The sequence below is a fragment of the Eschscholzia californica genome, unplaced genomic scaffold (genome assembly GCF_041429995.1).
Source record: "Eschscholzia californica isolate CP2 unplaced genomic scaffold, dmEscCali1.0.p SCAF_4, whole genome shotgun sequence".
Taxonomy (NCBI): Eukaryota; Viridiplantae; Streptophyta; class Magnoliopsida; order Ranunculales; family Papaveraceae; genus Eschscholzia; species Eschscholzia californica.
The window spans coordinates 50,504,126-50,523,499 of NW_028238461.1; the positions used below are offsets into that span (position 1 = coordinate 50,504,126).

At 35.3% G+C, this 19,374-nt stretch overlaps 2 protein-coding genes across 2 annotated transcripts; both read right to left on the reverse strand.

The window, feature by feature from the left end:
- Nucleotides 1-303: 303 nt before the first annotated feature.
- Nucleotides 304-1,235, reverse strand: LOC147545753 (oxidoreductase/transition metal ion-binding protein). Its single transcript, XM_086638510.1, has one exon. The coding sequence runs from the start codon at nucleotides 1,097-1,099 to the stop codon at nucleotides 722-724; it is 378 nt and encodes a 125-aa protein (XP_086494636.1). The 5' UTR covers nucleotides 1,100-1,235; the 3' UTR covers nucleotides 304-721.
- Nucleotides 1,236-4,179: 2,944 nt separating this feature from the next.
- Nucleotides 4,180-18,229, reverse strand: LOC147545754 (P-loop containing nucleoside triphosphate hydrolases superfamily protein). Its single transcript, XM_086638065.1, has 24 exons — nucleotides 17,974-18,229; nucleotides 17,480-17,756; nucleotides 17,281-17,378; nucleotides 16,453-16,542; nucleotides 16,004-16,056; nucleotides 15,553-15,618; nucleotides 15,410-15,463; nucleotides 14,736-14,795; nucleotides 13,227-13,305; nucleotides 12,799-12,866; nucleotides 12,031-12,093; nucleotides 11,760-11,864; nucleotides 10,601-10,705; nucleotides 10,413-10,520; nucleotides 10,189-10,329; nucleotides 8,624-8,806; nucleotides 8,267-8,425; nucleotides 7,373-7,606; nucleotides 6,219-6,359; nucleotides 6,006-6,131; nucleotides 5,821-5,871; nucleotides 5,519-5,566; nucleotides 5,191-5,385; nucleotides 4,180-4,952 (listed from the first exon to the last, which is right to left on the reverse strand). Exons 2-24 carry the CDS (start codon nucleotides 17,728-17,730, stop codon nucleotides 4,341-4,343), a joined length of 3,090 nt encoding a protein of 1,029 aa, XP_086494191.1. The 5' UTR covers nucleotides 17,731-17,756; nucleotides 17,974-18,229; the 3' UTR covers nucleotides 4,180-4,340.
- Between the last annotated feature and the right edge of the window lie 1,145 nt (nucleotides 18,230-19,374).

The following is a 19,374-nucleotide window of genomic DNA, read 5'->3' on the forward strand; positions in this document are numbered from 1 at the left end:
CAAACTTTATCGCCTACCTAACCCTACCTAGATGATCATTAAGTTCTAATTTATGCGTAATTTCATTCAAAAAAGTACTTTAATACCGTGCAATTCTATTAAAAAATCATTGTGCCGACTGCCGATCACTCAAACCCCAATCAATTATATAATTTGAAACTCATCGATATCTTTACATGTTAGACAATTAATTAACATAAAATTCAAACATTTTAGATTCAGAGAAACTAATTAAAAGTGCTTAATTACGATGCGATGCGAACGGAAAGTAAGACACAATAGAAGATGTGCAAACATCCGTTCTTGTCTAAATAGACCTTAAGTCTGCATCTAAATTTTATTTCTCAATATTACTTGAACATAAGACGTTCTTGCTCATGTATTTATCTTTTTAGTAAAATCAAATCTTAAAACAAGTCTTATTTTTAATTCAGACTTATTTTTATTAGCTGAAAACACATAATAGACTTGCTTCTAGATCTAAGTCTACTACAAAAATAAAAACATGGAAGAACGATTAAAGTTACACAAAACTCTAACAGGCAACTATTAAAAAAAAAAACCTAAAACAGCCTAAATCTTGATATCCAAATAACAAGTATGAAAACCCACTCTTTTGCTCTTGAAATAATTACAAACTTTGTATCCGCTTCACCGGTTATCGCCTACAACCACACCAGTAAATCCATCTTCATCGTTGTTGTTACGTATGGGTCTTAGGTTATCGACTTAAGAGAGGAAACCAACGTTCGTGAAAGTAAGATTGATAGGAGATCATGAACATTAGAAGTACTAGAACAAACCCAACGCCCCAAGGAGTTCCACCAGCTCTATGAAGGGATTCTTTTTGTTCTGGTAATTGAATAAGAAAAGGAACTTTAGTTCTATCTTCACTTGAGAGCCAGTGCACAACAAGTAACAACAAGAGAGGTGAAATCATGAGGACTAGTTTGAATTGGTCCATTAAATCTTCAAAAATGGATTCATAGTTGATATACCAAGATAAACCCATGAACAAGAAGAGTATTATAAAGAAGAAACACAAGTGGATTGGTAATTGAGGAGATGAATTAGAAGAGTAGTAATCACTACCAGCCATATTGTATGCAAGTCTAGTGAGGAGAAAAATGAAAAATAGTGAAGTGGTTTAGAGGAGGAGGGTTTTGTGAAGATTGAGTACTTGATTTGATGATTCTAGGGAGAGAAGTAACTTATGCAGCTAGACACTTGTTGAGAGGAAAGTGGTCATGTAGTGTTTGTATATATAGGGAAGGAGTTATTTGATCAAGGGTTTATTGTTTGACTCACCTCCCTCATTATGGCTTTATTAGAGATGTCTCCCTACCACTTATGAAATTACAGATGCGTCCCTTTGACTCTTGACTTTTTAAGTTATTAATCACTCGAATGCTGAACTCGATTAATTAGTAGTCTAATTTAGTTTGGAGGTCCTTTATGAAGGGACAATCATTTAATAGTTGGAGTGATAAACATTCAGTCTACCGTATTACTTTCAGTAAGGTTAATTCACTAACTACGGTTTTCAACCGAAAACTTTGTAATAAAATCCAATCCTGTTATACCAAAACTTGAGTTAAATTATAGGATCTATCTCTAGTTATCCCAAAAACCAAGGGACACATTTTTATGATATAAAGTTAGTTATAAAATTATGCAAGTGAAAGGTCAAGAGTGATTTTGGGATGTGTGGCTTTATTTTAATGGAGAGATTCCAACTTTTGACAGTCCAATCCCTAATACTTCCAATTTCCCCTAAAGAGGGACGGTGATTGTTCTTTTAGGTCATGTATACACAGAATTTTGACAAATAAGATACTGCCACATAAGACCGACCTTGGATTCCAACTAGTGAAGAATGACCTAAGAAAAAGTTTAATTCAGAAAGGGGGACACCTTCCTATACTTTTTTTTTTTTTGTTAGAGTCACCTCCCAATAAGCTTTATCTTCATTTTCATTTGACAGATTAAAATGAAATATTGGATGTGTTTGTTTCACTACATATAGGTATGAGTTAATAGATTACTTGAGTTATTTCAATATTTAAGAATTTTTTCTAAGTTATTATCTAACAAGTATTTAAGTGATTATATAAGTAGAAGTCATGTGAAACTAAGACACATAATTAATTGCTCTAACAAGATTAGAGTGAATTCTAAGGTAATAATTATCTATGAGTTGCATACATTTGGTTGCAACAAATTGGTCCCACATGTGATGAACACATTGTCTAATCTTCGTTTGTTTTTGTGTATAGTAATTCACAGTCGTTCAACTGAGTTGCATGAATTTTTCTTGTTTATTGTCTCAATTCCTATGTCTTCTTATCATCGATCATGGTTTAGTAACATTACTAAACATTGCCATTGTGTTCCCTACTCGAATTTATCTTTCATAATCACCACCCGTCAGAATCCCCTACTTATATATATTAGATAAATCTTGTTAAAAACTAATGATTGTATATAGCTACATTCAATCGATTCCACCGTTACAATTATTTCTTAAGATTTGATGTTTAAAAAAAGTTTGATTAGGCCACTATTTAGAATTTGTTTTTCTTCTTACAAAAGGGTAAAAAGAAGAGTTTCATCCATATTAAGAAACCCTAAAAGGAGGAAATGTAGTACTCTTTTGTTTATTCTTACAAAGTCTATCTTAAAAGGATCTTTCAGAAAAGAAAATGAGAACATCCTTCTTGGATTCTTGAAGCAAGTGAAAGAAGCTCAGTCAAATTAGTTTAGTTTAATCCAGTGCTAAAGTTAAATTATCAAATGTTAGCCAAATTCACCCCATGTGTCATGTGTGAGAGAGAGAAGTGATGATGGGTAAAAAAAAAAATCTGAAAGATAGCAGAGGATTAACTTTGTCTTTGTGCAGGTTAATTTATGGCTTATTAGGTTTCATTTGAGCATAAGATAGTATAGGATTTGATGATAAACTATGATATAGCAAGACAAGAATCATATCACTTGCCACCCACTATATACTTTTTTCAGTCCTGTTAAATAATTTAAATTACAACTAGTTTCACTTTTATAAATCTCTTCTTAATCTCAACTATTTTTGAGATTTAAAGATGTGTATCTCCACAAATGAAATGAATGGTTAGATAATCTTGTTCCAAAAACTGTATCGGACCGTTTGTGTCAGCATAGCATTATCTTTAATATAATTGAATAGGTGGATCCTTTTGTTTTTCCTTTTCGATGAGATGGTGGATCTTGGGATCCACCAACTTGCTACTCTATGTGGTAGACGACCACCACCTTCCAGACATTTATCGAAGAATCATGACAGGATTACCAAATCCATGGGGCGCCCCATCATAAAGTTCTTAGGGTAGACCCATTTTTTATACATCCTACTCTGTCTTGGAGAAGTTTCAACTTCAATTGCACATAAGAATGAAAATGACATTACCGAACCAAAGAAAAAACTACTTCAATAGACACATTTTTCATACGTCCTACTCTCATCTTGGAGCCGTTTCAACTTCAAATGCTGATAAGAAAGAAAATGACATTACCAAACCGAAGAAAAAACTACTTCAATACACCCATTTTTCATACGTCCTACTCTCATCTTGGAGACGTTTCAACTTCAACTGTCGATAATCAAGAAAATGACATTACAAAAGTCCATGTTAGGTGAAGGAGAGAAACAAACCAATGTTTCTCGCATACATGTTATATAAAACTACGAGTTGTGCGTTGGCTTTGGCGCTTCTCCATCATTCTCTTTTTTTCCTTTAGGCGCTTCTACATCATTCTAGTATAAGAGAAAAGATAAAAATTATATAAAGCTACAATTTCTGAGGTGGCTTTGGTGCTTCTCCATTATTCTTTTTTGGTTGAAAGGCTTCTCCATCATTCTAGTATAAGAAAAGGGATAAAAGTTAGGGGATGTAAAACCATAACACGACAACCTACTCGATAACTACTCGACTATAACAAACTGCAACCAACTCCAGATTTTAGTTGCTGAGACTCCAACACTTTTCATCTTGATATAAAACACAATGGACTTTCTTAGGGAGGCCCTCCGATTTATTCTGATAAACATCTCAAGTTTCACGATCCAACGGTTCAAAAAAATCTCGACTGTTCCATAAAAAGTATATACATAGATAGATAGTGTGAGAGTGAGAGAGAGAGAGAGAGAGCAAAAAAAATGATATTACTTCAAACCTTTACACAACAGCATGATGCCCAAACAAACTTGAACTTCTTTTTTCCTTGTATTCTTTTCTTTCCTACGGTTTATTTTACCTTCTTCAAATACCAATACAAAAAAACACAAAAATAAATCAGCTCAAATCTTATTGAATGCCCTTCTTCACTGGGGAATCATCCCATATCTTGAAGTCATCCAGTCTCTCAGTTTCTCTTCCCAATTCTGCAGGTTCATCAAATTCATTCGTTCCATTTGATTTTTTCAGCTTAGCTACGAGTACCCACATGTTTGCTAGTTCATTCTCAAGATAAGCTTCTCTCTGTTTCGATTCTTCTACTTTCTTTTGAAGCTGAGCTTCTTTTTGTTCCTTTTCAGATAATGCAGCTTCATATGACATTTCTCTCTCTCGGCTTATTGTGAGTTCTCTTCTCACTTCTGCTATAGATCCTCCCACTTGGTTTTGCTGCTTACTGCCGAAGCTGTCTCTTCTTCCGTTCCTGCCTCCACCACCACCACCACTATTTCTACGTTGACTTGGTGAACTCTTTAACGCTGATATCTCTGTAGTGAGCCTCTCATTATGGTTCATAAGTTTGGCAACTTCTTCGGATAATGCCTTTAGTTCAACTGCAGCTGCTGATGCTAATCCTTTTGCGTATGAACTCTCTTCTGCTAGTTTCTGGTTTCGTGTTTCTAATTGTTCTTTTGCTTCTGTAAGTTCAGTTACTTTCTGGTTCAATTGTTCCAGCTCGGCTGCCTATTTCAAGGTAAAACAAAGCAATCTCAAAATTATCAGAACAAAGCTGTATTGTTGACAGGAAAATAAGTCCTACGTCAGAAACTAATCAAAATTCACAAAACATCTGACCATTGCGGCGAGACTTTTTCCGTGTAGGCTGATCTATGAACTTATAAAAAATAACATCACGGTATTGAATACCTGGAATTCATAATTATTAAGAACACCGTTAGCTAAAAGGTTCTGAGAACTAAACCTGCGTTTGCAGCAGCAACTCTACATTCGGATCTCTGGAGACTGTATTTTCCTTCTTGATGGAAATTTCCTGGGAAGTTCCATCTTTACTGTCATATTCAGCTATCAATTCTCTGGAATTCCTAATTTCCAAAGCATCAGACAACTGCTGTTTCAAGGAAGCAACTGCCTCCTGTAATGACTCGCATTCATAGATCTGATAGAAAAAGATATGATGTTACAACAGTATATAACATGAACATTCAAAATTAAATCTTCGAATTCTTAATTAATTTAGAAAACTATTAAGAGAAAAGCTTCAGATTAACTTCCCCTACTTGTTACTTTACCTTTTCATTGAGTCTCTCTTGAATTATTCTGTTATCAGCAGTTTTCACCTAAAACAGTATATAACATGAACATTCAAAATTAAATCTTCGGACAAATGACAACATAATAATGCAGTTCATCATTAGAAACAAGATTTTCTTTCTGTTCTTTTTGTTTTCCACATCTCTCTAGTTGAAAACTGAATTAACCCGGTAAAGAGTATCTAAGAAAAGAAGAACAGAGGCATTCAAATTAAATTAGCTTTCTATCATCATGCCATCTATGCCTTTCAGGAGATGGGGAAATTGAGTTTGTTATTCACCTCAAGATCAAAAGATTTCTCATTTAGTTGCCCCACCAGTTCAGCAAAAGACTGCAGCACAAATTGAGAGTAGGATCAGAATTAGGATTACCCACTTCAAATTCCGCGGCTTTGATTCGCCCTTCTCCCTTTTTAGGAATATAGAAGTAAAATAAGAAATAAAGAATATAAAGAATAGTTATTACCTGTGATAGCTCTGATGTATCCATCTTGTCGTGAGAAGCTAGAATGCCAGAAGCAATCTGCTTTTCAAGGGAATCTATCTGTTGGTTTTTCACCTTGATTTCGTTATTAAGTTTCCTTATCTCCACCTTAAAGTATGAAGGAATTTCAGGATACTGCTCTTAGAGCACAAAGAGGGTGACACAATTTGAAGGACAAGGAGTTGCGACAAATACCTGAATTTGTTCTTTCCTGGGGTTACTTGAAGCCTCTTCCGACAACCGCTTTAAAGAACTTAAATGAAGTGCTACCTCTCCAGACAAAATCTTTTGTTGCTCTCTTAGAAGATCGATTTGGTCTATCATTTTAATGCTAGTCTGGGATAAAAAAAAAATATGAACATTAGATAGAAAATAAAGAAAAAATGGAGGACGTCCTGACCAGCAAGTTTTAGCATCCAATTGCATAGCTAAATAAATGTGGCATCCACAACAATTTTTTAGGCAATACACTCCAACTTGAAGGGATTAGAGAAAATTATGAGTCCAGGAAAATATGAGTGGGTGAGTAGCTAAGACAACCATTAAGCCATACATTGTTCTCATCAAGTCTCTTGAGATGTCAACATCCAAGATCCCTGCTAAATTTACAAGCGACAAGCAATTGTAGGTGAATCTAGGGCATGACCGCTTCTGAATTTTTTTCCCTTAGGAAGATACTGATGGCTAACTAGAGGCAATAAAAACTAGACAACAGAAAGTAACAAAATTTACAGTATCTACTTACTTCAACAGTCATTTTTGTTAATACTGGAAAGTAGTCTCAAGGTTTCCATGCTTAATGGACAACAGTGCACTGTCAACCACACGGATACCACAAATTTACATTTTTTTTAGGAAGAGGAAACAGTAAAATAACCAAGTATTTAGTACCTTGTGCCAAGAAACACAAATTCTATAGCTAAAAGTATGTGAAGAAGAAGCATCGATTGGCAGTTGAGGACAAGGAACCAATATGTACACATTTGCCAAGTTCACAAAATGAACACGGATAACACAGTTTTAGAATCCAGATTGCCTCCTTCAGGTATGATATTCCATCAGAACCTCTTGTGTATCCTCCATCCACATCATTTGAAATGTGAACCAGTGGTAGGAAAACATTCTTGTCTTCACCAAACTGACCATAAAAGGAGTTCACTTGAATCCATCTATAAGTATCTTAATAGAAGCTTATTCACTTCCCCAGTTGCCGTACATTAGTTACTTATTTGCTTCACGAAGACTAATACTCAAAGGAAAAGATACTAAAACCTCAAATAATACACCAACCATGGATTCATTTTTTTGGGAGAACAGAAAATATAGTAACTAAAGGTAAAACAACATACCAATGGCGTTTGTTGTCCACAAAAGTCATCGTCAGCAACATCTCCATCTTGTCTCGTCTCCAATAGAAGATCTTCTGAAGGAATACTCTCTGCAAGTAAAGAAGTGGAGACCCTTGATTCCACAGGACAATTTACGCTCTCTGCTTGAGGGGTTGAAGGTGCAGTAATTGATTTTGAAACACTTGATCTATCACCGTCTGTGCTTGTCAGTGTCGCTGAACTACTATCTCGTTTCTGAACAATACAATTAAATATAAATCAGGTAAGCATCAGTCAGAACCCACAGTAGCCTTATTTTTGCTAGCTTTCCCAGAGCTATCCAAAGATATCAACTAATACAAATAAGGACGCCGCGACCAAAATGAAGGATATCGTTCCAATACAATTGTAAATAGCTTATGTACCATCAAATGACACCATTCCAAACACTCTGGGCTGTGCTAATTATGCATCCTAACATTCAATTCATATTCTACGTTTGGTATTTATCGCAATAAATTCTATCAGGTAGTGGAAAATAAAATCCAGAACAATATTCAGCCATGCTTAATTACTTACCATTTGCCACAAATATTTATTTACTATATAACTACATAAAAAAGAATTAGACTAGTCTATCAAAGTAATGAGTACTATCTTCAATTAATCTCCAGATCAACTGAAGCAGCGGACACAACATGACACAAACAGAGTCCGCATCTTACAACAGTTTCTCTCCGAAGTACTAAACCTATTGTGTATTTGCATTGCATAAAATTGGATCATTTATTGTGCCTACTGCCTACATTGCTATTTGAAAACGATTCAGATAGATTCGCAGAAGCAAAAAAGACAGAGCACTATCTTCAAATTAGTATTTCTGCCGACACAAATTTAAGAGGGATTTTTGCATACCTTCAACTTGAACCAATTGAGCAATCCATGTTTCCTAGTCTTCTTTTCCTCCTTGAGAGAATCATCTGCAGTTTCACCATTGCCATCTTGAGAAACATACAAGTCAATGTTTTCCTCATCCAAGATCAAGTCCCTCCTCTTGTAAGGAAGGTGAGCAAGCTGCACAATCATCGCCACTAAAATAAGACAAAAGTTTGATACTCTTAATCTACTTGAGCAAATAAATTTAAGATGGAAGTCCAAAATTAGCAAACAAATGGTTAATCCAAAGTGGAATGTAACCAAATGTACTAAGAAAATACTCTGTTTTATTGGACCATGATCAGGAAAGTCAGTCGAGAAGATCAAACACTAAACCTCTTCTTCTCCAAAAGAATGCCTTCTTCTAAGATCAGGACGTTGAGGAAATCTTGTTGATTGTGTGGCATTCGTGGAAACCAAAATTAGTTTTGTCAACCGCTGTATCCTCCCAAGCAAAGCAGCTTTAGCCTCTTCTTCTTCTTCCAACCTCGATTGCAGCTTGAATTGGCCATCTTCTAGCTTTTCGTATCATAACAACAAAACAGTTTAAACAAGTGAAACACATATTCTCATGAACGGAAACATATGCTGCAATAGTGCAATGATTATGATATTAGCGGAATATGGATAAGATTGGCAACTGGGTTGCCAGGATAATCTCATAATCCCTAGCTAAAAAGAGATAAATACATTGAAAGCCTCAGAAAATTGAAATTCAAATAAATCGTTGCTATTATTCAGACTAATTTTTGTCTCCTCATTGGTATCAGAACTATTATAATTACACCTTAATTGTTTGAAGGAGTGCTATTATAATAATAGTTGTTTCATTAAAACATAATTATAGTTCTTCTTACTTAACCAAACTTGCATCAGAGAACAAAGCTCGACATGTACATTTCACTACGAGCTGTGATCCACTTTTCCAACACAAATAACGGGCATCATGTATTGATACTCTATGTCACTTATCAGAGATTCTAGACATAGTAAAATCCACAAGCCTCTGGACAAACTCTAGACATAGTAAAATCTAAAATATTTAGATGGTTTGTTGTCTATCACATAAATAGCCAAGATGGTTTATCTTAAATAAGATAGGTTAGTTAGATTCATGAAACCAAATTGACAATTTGGGGTTCTTCATATCTCAAGAACATGTTGATATATAGCTACATTATAACCATTAATTAGTACCGAGTCACTGCTATAATTGTGTTAGGAGTCCAATTTTTTGTCCAGTTGGCACAACTCTGGGAAACAGAAAACTGAAGTTTACAAGTATATCTACCATAGCACCAAATAAATTATGTGATGGAAACTTGTGAGATGCGGGCAGTAAGAGATCAGCATGGCTTCTCTTCCCGAGAATCTATATATTCCTTTTCAGTGTTTGGACAGCTATCTCACAAGCGTAGGTTTAAATTCAGTACTCTCACGGAAAATGGAGCACTAACAAAGCATCTTCACGGAACAAGAACTACGAAATAACACCAAATGAAAGGAGTGCTGGAGGTTTGTAGTTGTACAATTGAAGCCCTATTTCATGATTTTCTCAGGTGGTCTGGACTGGAGAAAGATGCAATCAATAGAGTTTACCTAATTCTCCCCTCCCGGTAGGAAAATCTTGAAAACCTTTTTACTTTCCAATGCAATGGCCTGAGACTCTTAGGAAAAAAGATCCTCTAGATCTCCTTCCTTTTTTTAAGTACCCAAATATCAGCCATTCAGAGAATCCTTTTTGCTACTAGTCTAGTTTACAACTATAGTAAGAGAATTCATAGCATCAAAACGATTCCCGATAAGGGATACAACTATTATGAGATATTAGAATCAAGCTAAAGAGTCACAATTTGCATGCTCACAGAAAGAAATAAAAGTTAAGTACATTATATGTGTACCTTTTGTCTTAGAAGAACAAAATTATCATCTCCATCTTTCACAGGAACAGATATTATTCCCCTTTTTAATTGTTCCAACTCTTCTTTCAAGCTAAAAATCTCATTCTGGTATTTCTTAATGAGAGATTTCTCATCAATTATCTACAATAGAATAGAAAAACTTCAATTAACTGACATTCACAACTGTAAGGAAACAAAAGGTAGCTAATACTTAACAAGTATACCTTGTTTTGTGATGCTTGAATCTCTATATGTTTGGCACGGTGGGCAAACTTCAATGTGTTATGAGTCTCTTCTGAATTACTTGACGAAGGGGTTACTGTACATATCAGCTGCAGTTTACAAAAGAGCTGGTCAGCCTAGTCCAATTAGCACAATTCTTAGATCAAACAGGACATCAACGGAAGCTTACTGATACACGTCCATGACCACTTAAAGAGGACTGAAGGAGCCGAGTAAGTTTTGAATCTCGGAATGGTATATGTGTAGCTCGTCCATCTGTTAATTTCGATATAACCTGCAGTTCTAAAAATCACATATTAGCAGGATGTTGGAGATATTGTTCTGCATCAAAGAGAATAATTATCAAATAGAACAGTTCGTTACTCTAATTTCTTAAAGGTTGACTGATGTTTGATGAACATCTTTAAATCTAGTTCACTTGATTCTCATTTTTTTAATGATCTAATTCGTTCGAATTTCGTAGAGACGTGAAGTTCGTTTACATTTCTTAATGCTTATTCAGCTGCATCTTCAGATTTTTGTGTAGTTGTAATACACATATAATGGTAAGTCTTAGTATAACTTGTTTAATGTACAAAGCACCAATTTCTGTGGTCTATCATTCTTTACAGTCTACGCGCTTCAAAAACCTATCCATCAAACTACCAATCAGTTTACCAGCTTAATTACCTAAAGATGATTTCTAAAATAAATAATTAAAATTTTGATTAAACGATATACTAGAATTGCTAATACTGCCTATCCCATAACGTGAAGTGCAGTTATATGCGGTTAAAAGCCTCCACAAATCGTGAGAAGAACTCTGATGATGGCTTGTAGGAAGTGGAGGAATGTAAGAAAACTACTATGAGTTGGCTATCCCAGAAAATCACTTAATAACAAATACTTGTGTATCATATGAATCAGTTAATTCTGTACAGTTTTGCCTTGAGCATCTAATTTTGTGTTTACTTGTGAACCCAGCAGCTCGCAAACCTTCGCAGATGCTTCCCCAAGTGTCGGGCATAAGCTGGGGATTTTTCGATTTTTTGGCCTAAGGTGGCTCCGAGGGGCCTACCACGTGCCTCTTCAGTTTCCCACGACAGGGATGAATTGGGCAACTCTTGGAAGCTTCCCATTCACCCCCATTGTCGAGCTTTGCCCTTGGGATGCCCTATGTTGCACGGCAAGGGTTGAGGCACTCGCCAGCCCAAGGGCTGTGCACACCCTGGGGAAGGATCTCAGTGACATTCCATTCAAACTTTCTCTATATCAGCAGAAAACTAACAGCTGTGTAGTTTCAAAACAAGTACTACAAGAATCATTCTGTAGATAAATTCAATCCTTACAGTTCCAAGAGTTAGTAGGCTTTTATTAATGTAAGCTCCTTCTTTTCGTCGCACACCAGTGGTTTCAGCCCTAGAGCTCTCAGAACCTGCCAGATCGATGAGGTTCTGCAAGTAACATGCAACGTAAGATACCAACCGAGTATATACAGAATAATTTATGTATGAAATATATTAACCACAAACAAGATAAGTAACTTATGGATGAAAATTTTATAAACTAGTCGATAAATAAGCAAACAGACGTCTAAAGTAAATAGCCTGTGAGACTCACCAGTTGTGACAGGTTAACTGCTTCACCTACGCTGTCCTCGCCGCATGGGCTACTCTCTATTGTCTGTCAACGAGATAACAACACATATATAAAGACTTTTTTTTTTTAATGGACTACAATAAAAATTATCACGTAAAGAGAAGAAAAACACTTTTAAGGGATATTACAAAGTAAAAAATGTAAATTTCAAATTTAAGAAAGTTCTTCTTTTTTCGAAAACTAAAATTTAAGAAAGTGTAATATGGTTAAGGATGAAAGATTTAAGAACGGACAAACTTATACATGGAAAAATATCATATAAAATAAATAATTTTAAAAAAAAAATAGAAGATATAGGAAGTAATTAAATATACATGGTAAAAAATGTGTTGTGTCTGAGATAAACCAGGTTGATATCTGCTTTATTACTTGGTAACCGTACTCTTTCGATCAATTGGGAACTCCCATATCATAATTAGACCCAGATCCTACACTTACTGTAGTCTAGGAACCTTAACATATTTTGCAATTTGATAATTGAATTGCTAGATGGTGCATGCCTCTGGAGATTTGATAATTGTGAAATTTTCTTATATCAACCGCAGCATCGAAGGGCGAGATTGCCAAATTCGGGGTAATAGCGATATGATAACTTCTTTTGGGAATGTCTTTATGATCTATATGTTATCTTTTGTTTGTGTATGGAAAGTATAAGAGTAAGAATGTAAGAGAAAATAAAGAAACTTGATCGAAGCAAAATTACATGTCTGAAGTGTATAACTAATATACCAGTGTAAATATTGTATGGCTTCTGCTGCTGAGCAAGTTAAAATTGGTTGATCCCACATGCCTGTGTGCTGTTGTTCAAGACAAATATTTATCATTAAGCCTGGTCAAAAGTTCAAAACGCAACCAACTTACACGTTAACACTACACTTTCCATAGGAACAAAGACCTACGTATGTAAGCCAGCTTAGTATAATAACTCAATCTAAAAAACATAGTATTATAGTAAAACATAGAGATGTAAGAAGCATCTCAAAGACACATTTTTAGCATGCGTCTAAAAAGGCAAAAGTAACCATTAATTCCTAACTGAAGAAACACTTCATCAATTGGGAAATAAACTTAAAGTAGAACATTTGCTTGGTACTAGGCATAAGTAGTAAAAGAATATGGAATAAATTAAGTAAAGATAAAATAGATAGAGCTTCCACCTTCTCCTGCTGCTATTAGAGACAGGGCATGTGCAGGAGATAGTACAACTTCTTCCTTTATACCTTCAACAAATGTGCCCTACAGCCATCACAGTAGTTAATTCCTGGTAGGCCAATGGAGTATAGGCTGAATAGTTCATAAAAAGTTATAGAATATGAAATATATCAACTACAAGAGGTTGTTCAAGGAATCGGGAACTAGGAGAAAAAAAAACTAGTTATTACTTTTCGGAAAACCCACTAATAAAAAAGGAAAAATGTAACACGACATACGAGCTTACTGCTCAACCTTTCCTCGTAATTACTTTCAAACTTGAAGAGGCTCTGGGATTCAAAGAGTATATTTTCAACAAAACGACTCATTTAAGTCAAAAGTTCATTCTCATTTAGCTTATTGCTTACCTAAGCCCACAGAGATATAACAAAACACAACGAACAAAGGTTTCTAAGTTGGTAACTCCAGATACAAACACTATACTTGGTTAGTACGATGTACTACTAAGATATGTGAAATACAGCCCTGCCTCCCAACACACAGCTGCAAAGTACATCTGTTTATTAAACTCGTAACATTCAAAAGTGAACTTCTGAACTTTTCTATTTTTATCACTTAAGTCGGAGTTACTCTTTATTGTTTTCCCAGCTACCTCAAAATGATTAGAAAGCAAAAGCAACCAGAGATTTCAAATATACTGATTTAGTACATTTTAACTTCCAATAAAGTATCTTATTTAGTCCATACTAATCCAGATAAAGTTCTTTCTTGAGGTGTTTCAAACATTGTTATCTAATTTCCGGAAGATACGCAAAGATACAGATGTTTCAGCTTGCTTCCAGAGATGTTCAGTTCCTTTTGCTTCATAAAGTAAGATTACCTTTAATGGGTAATCTAAACAAAACTACTATACTCCATAAAACATGTACTGATACTAATGGTTAGCACTTTGTATGATTTTATAAGATAAACACAAAAGGACTGGCAATTTCTTACATCCCCCCTCCTTAGATTCTCTGAACCTAACATAATCCATATTACAGTTCCAGCTTGTCGACTTCCTACATGTAGTTTAATGTACGTTATTTAAAATAATAACTCCCGTGGAAATAATTCAGAGTTCTCTGAATTAGTTACATTCTCTGCTTGACGTATCAAGAAATATACACATTCTTGATCACCGAATTAAGATAGCACTTTACTTCCTAAAGCTAAAATTCCAAGTGAGTTGATACTTGTTTTCTGCTAGTCAGTATGTGTTAATCCTATATTTATTTTATGAAGAACCGAATATTATAAGGTAAGAATCAATCTGCTTGATTGTAGTTGTGACTCGTGATTCTTCAACGAGTACATTTAGTAGCAGAGACAGATGTATATGTTCTATTACAGCAGCGTCTAAAACATTGTTAGGAACTCAGCGGGAGTCTACATTTATAAATACAAAGACATGAATATTGAATGCACTGATATCTTGTTGAATTTCTTTATAAGGAACTAAAATAGACAAACACCTGGATGTCCTCTCTAACTCTCAGGTTCTGGCCTGCAGGATTTAACAAGTCATTGACAACCTGAAATTGAAAGAAAAGTTACACCCAGTCATGACCAATAATATGAGTATTACAAAAGACATAGTTCGCGCGACCATAAGCAAGTAGCGTAGTTGTTTGGGTTTGCAATTTTTTCTGTTGGTTCTTGTCACAAAAGACATGGTAAAATGATAAGGAAAGATGAACTATTGTGAGAAAAAAAAAGAGTTGCATTATCTTAGAAAGGTTAACATCTATCATTTACTTACACCTTTTTATGTTGATTATCAAAAATAGCAAGTGCAAGAACGACTATATACAACAACATCACTGGATTTCTACCCTTTGGAATTCTTCCAAGAGCACCCACTTGATTGCCGAAAGATTTCATGGAATTCATGGTAAACCCAATTGACAATGACAAATGCAGAATAAAAAAGTTGCTACCCAAAGATAAGGTATGCATACAAAAAAGCTTATATTCCATCATGTAGAATAGCTTCATGCTGTGGAATATGAAGTAGAAACAATAACAACTACCATTGGCATATAAATCACATGTCATGAACCATACATCAATTATAAAGCACAAAATTTCCGAGATTATTAAATAAAGAATGTCCAGGAAAATTTTAAGAAAACTAGAAGAGCCTTACTTCATTGTAGATTTCCAAGTACGACACACGAAGGAGAAATTCACGGTCAGGAGTCTGGGGCACAAAATATGTGAGGTCAACGCTAATATAGTTAGGAATTAGGATAACTAATAAGGATCTACAAAGTGCCCAGTTTACAGTACCTCTTGAATTATACTAAATGTATCCTTCACTGCCAGCGGTATGATTCCAGGGGACCTCTGATCACCCTGTAATTTGTGCACCAAAAATAGTTAGTCCTACACTCTTAGATTACGTGGTCTACAGATTAAGCGCCATATATCAAACATATCAAACACTGGTACTTAATGAATGGAGATAACCATTTAGGACCTCCTTCGCATGGAGATCATCTCATAAAAATCAGGGAATTGTAGGAACTCGCGGCCCCAAAAGAATTAAACTATTTACTTGGTCAACTCTAAAGAATCAAATGAATATGCACTACACTCCTTAAATCAGGATTATTTGCATGATCTGGTAATCATTGTCACAAAGAGTAAGGGTGCCTCACTGGAGGTGTCTTAAAGGAGTATATACATGTATGTGTGTGTGCTAGAGAGAGAGAGAGAGAACACAGATAAATATTCTTACATGCATTGTATGGGTCTTCCCACTGCTTGTCACTCCATAGGCAAAAATAGTACCTATTCCAAAAAGGAGGACGAAGATAAAGATAAAGGCTATATGAATACAAATAGTAATTATAACCTTCATAATGTTTTCAATTTGTCCACTCAAAATCAAATCAGGAAAGGCAAAACGTTATTTGATATGGCACAATGTCGCGCAGGTCATAAGCAGTGCTTCTATAGTTTATATTTTTTTTGCTTGAAGTTCCTTTTCTAGGATGTCTCTAGAAGTTTGTTTTTGGTCATCTGTTAAGATTTAACTAGGTGCTTCTTTCTAGATGTGTGAGGGGAATAATGTCGAGAATTTTTTGTACCAGGGACCATAAGACTCTAGAGCATGCGTTAATTTTGATTCACAGCCCTTTTGCCAGCAAAATTACAAACTCAAATAATGAGTTTATCATTACTTACCGTTGATGCCATTCATTGCACCAGCAATTACATTTTGAGCAGCCACATCATAAACATGGTGTGTTGTTGTTGTAGGGCCAAAAACTCGATCTGGAATGAGAGAAAACTCAAGTAAGCAAAACATAAAGACAAAAACTGAACCGTTCACTTCCTTCTTTGCAAATCGTCATGGTTTAAAGGGAGAAAGAATTTTTTTCCCCCGAACTAACACTCCCGTGATACAAGACTATTGACCACTATACGTGAGTTGATTTAGAAGTTGTCAGAAAATCAAACATCAACAAGGATTCAGGGTCTTCAACATTCATGTGAAAAAAGAGATGAAAAAAGAAAATAACAAGGTAACGGATAATGCTTCATCGAAGTATTTCATAATTTAATGTTATAAGCATTAGTTTATGTAGCAAAATAATCATGACCCATCACAACAACTCAGCCACAGGCAGCTAAAGAGGCAGAACATTTAGACCACCCATCAACTGAACCCCTCTCGGCGTGCCAATTTTGAACCATTTGATCTGCCTCTCTAAATTTCTATTTATCAAGAAAGTTTTATACATAGTAATATAGTATAAGTAAATGCGGAATGGGTAAAAAGGGGTACAGTGGAGTAAACCCAGAAACCGTTTATCTCGTTGATTTTCCAATTTGCTAGAAAGCATGGGAAACCGTCTCTTAGCAAGAAATGAAGAAGTACGTAAATTTTAAAGTAATTATACAAGAATCTCAAATGTGGGCTAATATATTCTCCAATTTTCATCTTTAACAAAAAATTTGTCCATTCCAGGAAACAGGATGCGAAATGAGCGAATGCCACGAGTAACATACCATAAGCGTAAGCTATTGAAGGATTGTATTCATTCCGCACAATAGTTTCTCCGTCCGCATACCATGCAGCTTCCTCCCCTTGTCGAATTTCCTTTGGGCTATTAAGAAAATATGAATTTTCATTATCACTAAAACCCAGTAACTAAAAAGTGGTACAGAATTACAAATGATAAGCAATTTAGGAATTAAAGAGCAGCACCTAAGTGGACGAAATCGAACTGTAACAGTGACATTTTCTTTAGATCTCTCAATATCAAGGGGAACACTTTCAGTGTACATCATATGTTGAGCTTTGCTTGGAGCTGATGTAGAAGCAGGGGAGCTATAACAATCAACAGATGTCTCCTGTATCTGTTTTGAAGTCGAAGTAGATGAAGAAGAAGGAGAATTTACAGATTTAGCAAAACTTGAACTTGATTTCCTCGATTTAGGACCTTGTTTTGACGCCATCAAATTGAGCTTCTTCTCAAATCACTCTTAAAAATGATAAGAAAATAGTAATTATTAGTTCAGACGCCATTGAAAGACCGAATAAACGGAGAATCTAAAAGGAGTAAGATTAAGAAATAGATTGTTCTGAAAGGAAGGAAATGAAAGTAGATGACGTTTTAGAAACAGCGACATTTAAGTTTAATTTAGAGAGAGAGAGAGAGAGAGAGAGAGAGAGAGAGAGAGAGAAATCGATCTGATCACCTGTTAATAAGTAGGAGATCATCTTCGAGTTGAGAAACTTTTTTTAGGGTTTCTTCTTAACTTCGTTGCTTGCCTTGGAAGTGGTTTATTTCCTGAAAAGCAACCCACATTTTCAATCCAGTTCACGGACACAACTTTAAGTCTCTCTCTCTACCCCCTCTCTCTCTCTCTCCTAACGTTCACTTTTCTTTACTACACTGATGGTAATTTAGTATCTAGTCCTAGTATTATAATAATATCATTAATCAACCCTTATCTTTTGATGATTTATGAATGACTCCCTTGACTCACACAACCGTGTCCGTGTCTGTCGGGTACAGACATGTTTGGATATGCACTTACGAGAGGTGTACAACTAGTCTTCTTTATATCTCACACCATACGAAGTATTAGAATTTGTGTCATTAACAAAATTTATACAAAATGTGTTTTTGCTTCAGTGAGAGTTGGGTTCAGTCGTTCACTAAGCTCAAGCAATCATCATAATTAGTGTTTTATATAACTTGTAGTTAGATATTATTTGTTTCACCCAAATAATCAATATAGGTACCAATTTTAATTGCTATGTTACGTGGAATCATAACCAGTGCAAACTTGTCTAGTGTGAGTTTAAGCTTAATCGCTTAGATAAATAATGTTCACTGACATTCGAGTATTGTACATCCTAGAGAAACTAACTAGAGGCGTCCCTCATGTATGAGTAAATGTTGATTTCTCACTTCTGAACTTCAATGTCTTTGTTTTAGATTCTCAATTAAAAAATTTATAGAATAAAAGAAACTTTATATACCAAAAGAAGAGAGGGAGTGGTAACCGAAAGAAAAACGAGAGCATACAAAAACAAATGCTCAAGGCCAGCACTTTCGAAAAACAAGAAAAAATTATGTTTTCAGGTTTTCTTAAGCAACAAAACTTCTTCTTCCTTGTATCTTCCCATTTGTGGTCATGATTTTCGGCTATCATCTCCTCGTACCACCTCCAGCCACACCTCCAACCACTACGAACATTTTTCTCATCTCCTTCCTCTTTTTCTTCTTTCTCCTCTCCTCCTACCAGTACCACCATTATTTATCTTTCATGTCTCTCTCCTACGCTTGCTCTCTCTTTCTGTTCATGCGAAGGAAAAGTCATCTTCGTCGCAATGACAATCTAGTTTATGGAAAATTGTGAGGAGAAGGAGAGAGAGAGAGAGAGAGAGAGAGAGAGAGAGATGAATGAAGAGGAGAGAGAAATGATGATGGTGGTCGGGGGTGGTAGTCGGAGGAAAAAAGAGAAAGGTTTGAAAATAAAATTAAAAGTTGATGGCAACGACAATTGGTTGGTGACCATTACGAAAAAAAGAATGGTGGTGGAATTGGAAGAGACGAAAAAAGTTTCACTAAAAAATGTATACGGAAGAAG